At 52.0% G+C, this 879-nt stretch overlaps 1 protein-coding gene across 1 annotated transcript; it reads left to right on the top strand.

Annotated features, from left to right (window-relative positions):
• The first annotated feature begins 231 nt into the window (after nt 1-231).
• Nucleotides 232-879, top strand: LOC117080650 (60S ribosomal protein L18a-like). Its single transcript, XM_033205863.1, has one exon. It carries the CDS (start codon nt 279-281, stop codon nt 807-809), a length of 531 nt encoding a protein of 176 aa, XP_033061754.1. The 5' UTR covers nt 232-278; the 3' UTR covers nt 810-879.

Here is an 879-nt window from a genome sequence, read left to right as displayed (position 1 = left end):
TGAGGTAGTATAATAACCCCAAATCAGTGGCTGAATATCCTTGCTTATATAGAATCAACAGTGGCTTTCCATGAAACTAGATTTAAAAAGCATAAATCTTTCTTCTTATATAATTATCCCATTTGGAAAATAAAATGTACAAATGAAACTCTGTGGCTTGCTAATGTGTCAAAGTGGAAAGTGCCTTCTGCATAGAAAACCATGTCAAGGCCTGGTGAACGGCTCCGTGAAAGAGGGCACTTCCTTTTTCTGGTGGTGGCGAGAGCGGAGAGGACGCCATGAAGGCTTCTGGCACACTACGAGAGTACAAGGTGGTGGGTCGCTGCCTGCCCACCCCCAAATGCCACACGCCGCCCCTCTACCGCATGCGAATCTTTGCGCCTAATCATGTCGTCGCCAAGTCCCGCTTCTGGTACTTCGTATCTCGGTTAAAGAAGATGAAGAAGTGTTCAGGGGAGATTGTCTACTGTGGGCAGGTGTTTGAGAAGTCCCCACTGCGGGTGAAGAACTTCGGAATCTGGCTGCGCTATGACTCCCGGAGCGGCACCCACAACATGTACCGGGAATACCGGGACCTGACCACTGCGGGCGCTGTCACCCAGTGCTACGGAGACATGGGCGCCCGGCACGGCACCCGGGCCCACTCCATTCAGATCATGAAGGTGGAGGAGATCGCAGCCAGCAAGTGCCGTCGGCCGGCTGCCAAGCAGTTCCACGACTCCAAGATCAAGTTCCCGCTGCCCCATCGGGTCCTGCGCCGTCAGCACAAGCCATGCTTCACCACCAAGAGGCCCAACACCTTCTTTTAGGTGCAGGGCCTTCACCTGGGTGTGCCCCAAATAAACTCAGGAATGACCTGGAAAAAAAAAAAAAAAAAAA

The sequence above is a fragment of the Trachypithecus francoisi genome, unplaced genomic scaffold (assembly GCF_009764315.1).
Source record: "Trachypithecus francoisi isolate TF-2019V2 unplaced genomic scaffold, Tfra_2.0 Lachesis_group8, whole genome shotgun sequence".
Lineage (NCBI taxonomy): Eukaryota > Metazoa > Chordata > Mammalia > Primates > Cercopithecidae > Trachypithecus > Trachypithecus francoisi.
This window is presented reverse-complemented; position numbering and strand designations above follow the sequence as displayed.

Bases quoted from the DNA above. Each gene is read 5' to 3' on its own strand.
- LOC117080650 (XM_033205863.1), top strand. From the start codon at position 279: ATGAAGGCTTCTGGCACACTACGAGAGTACAAGGTGGTGGGTCGCTGC.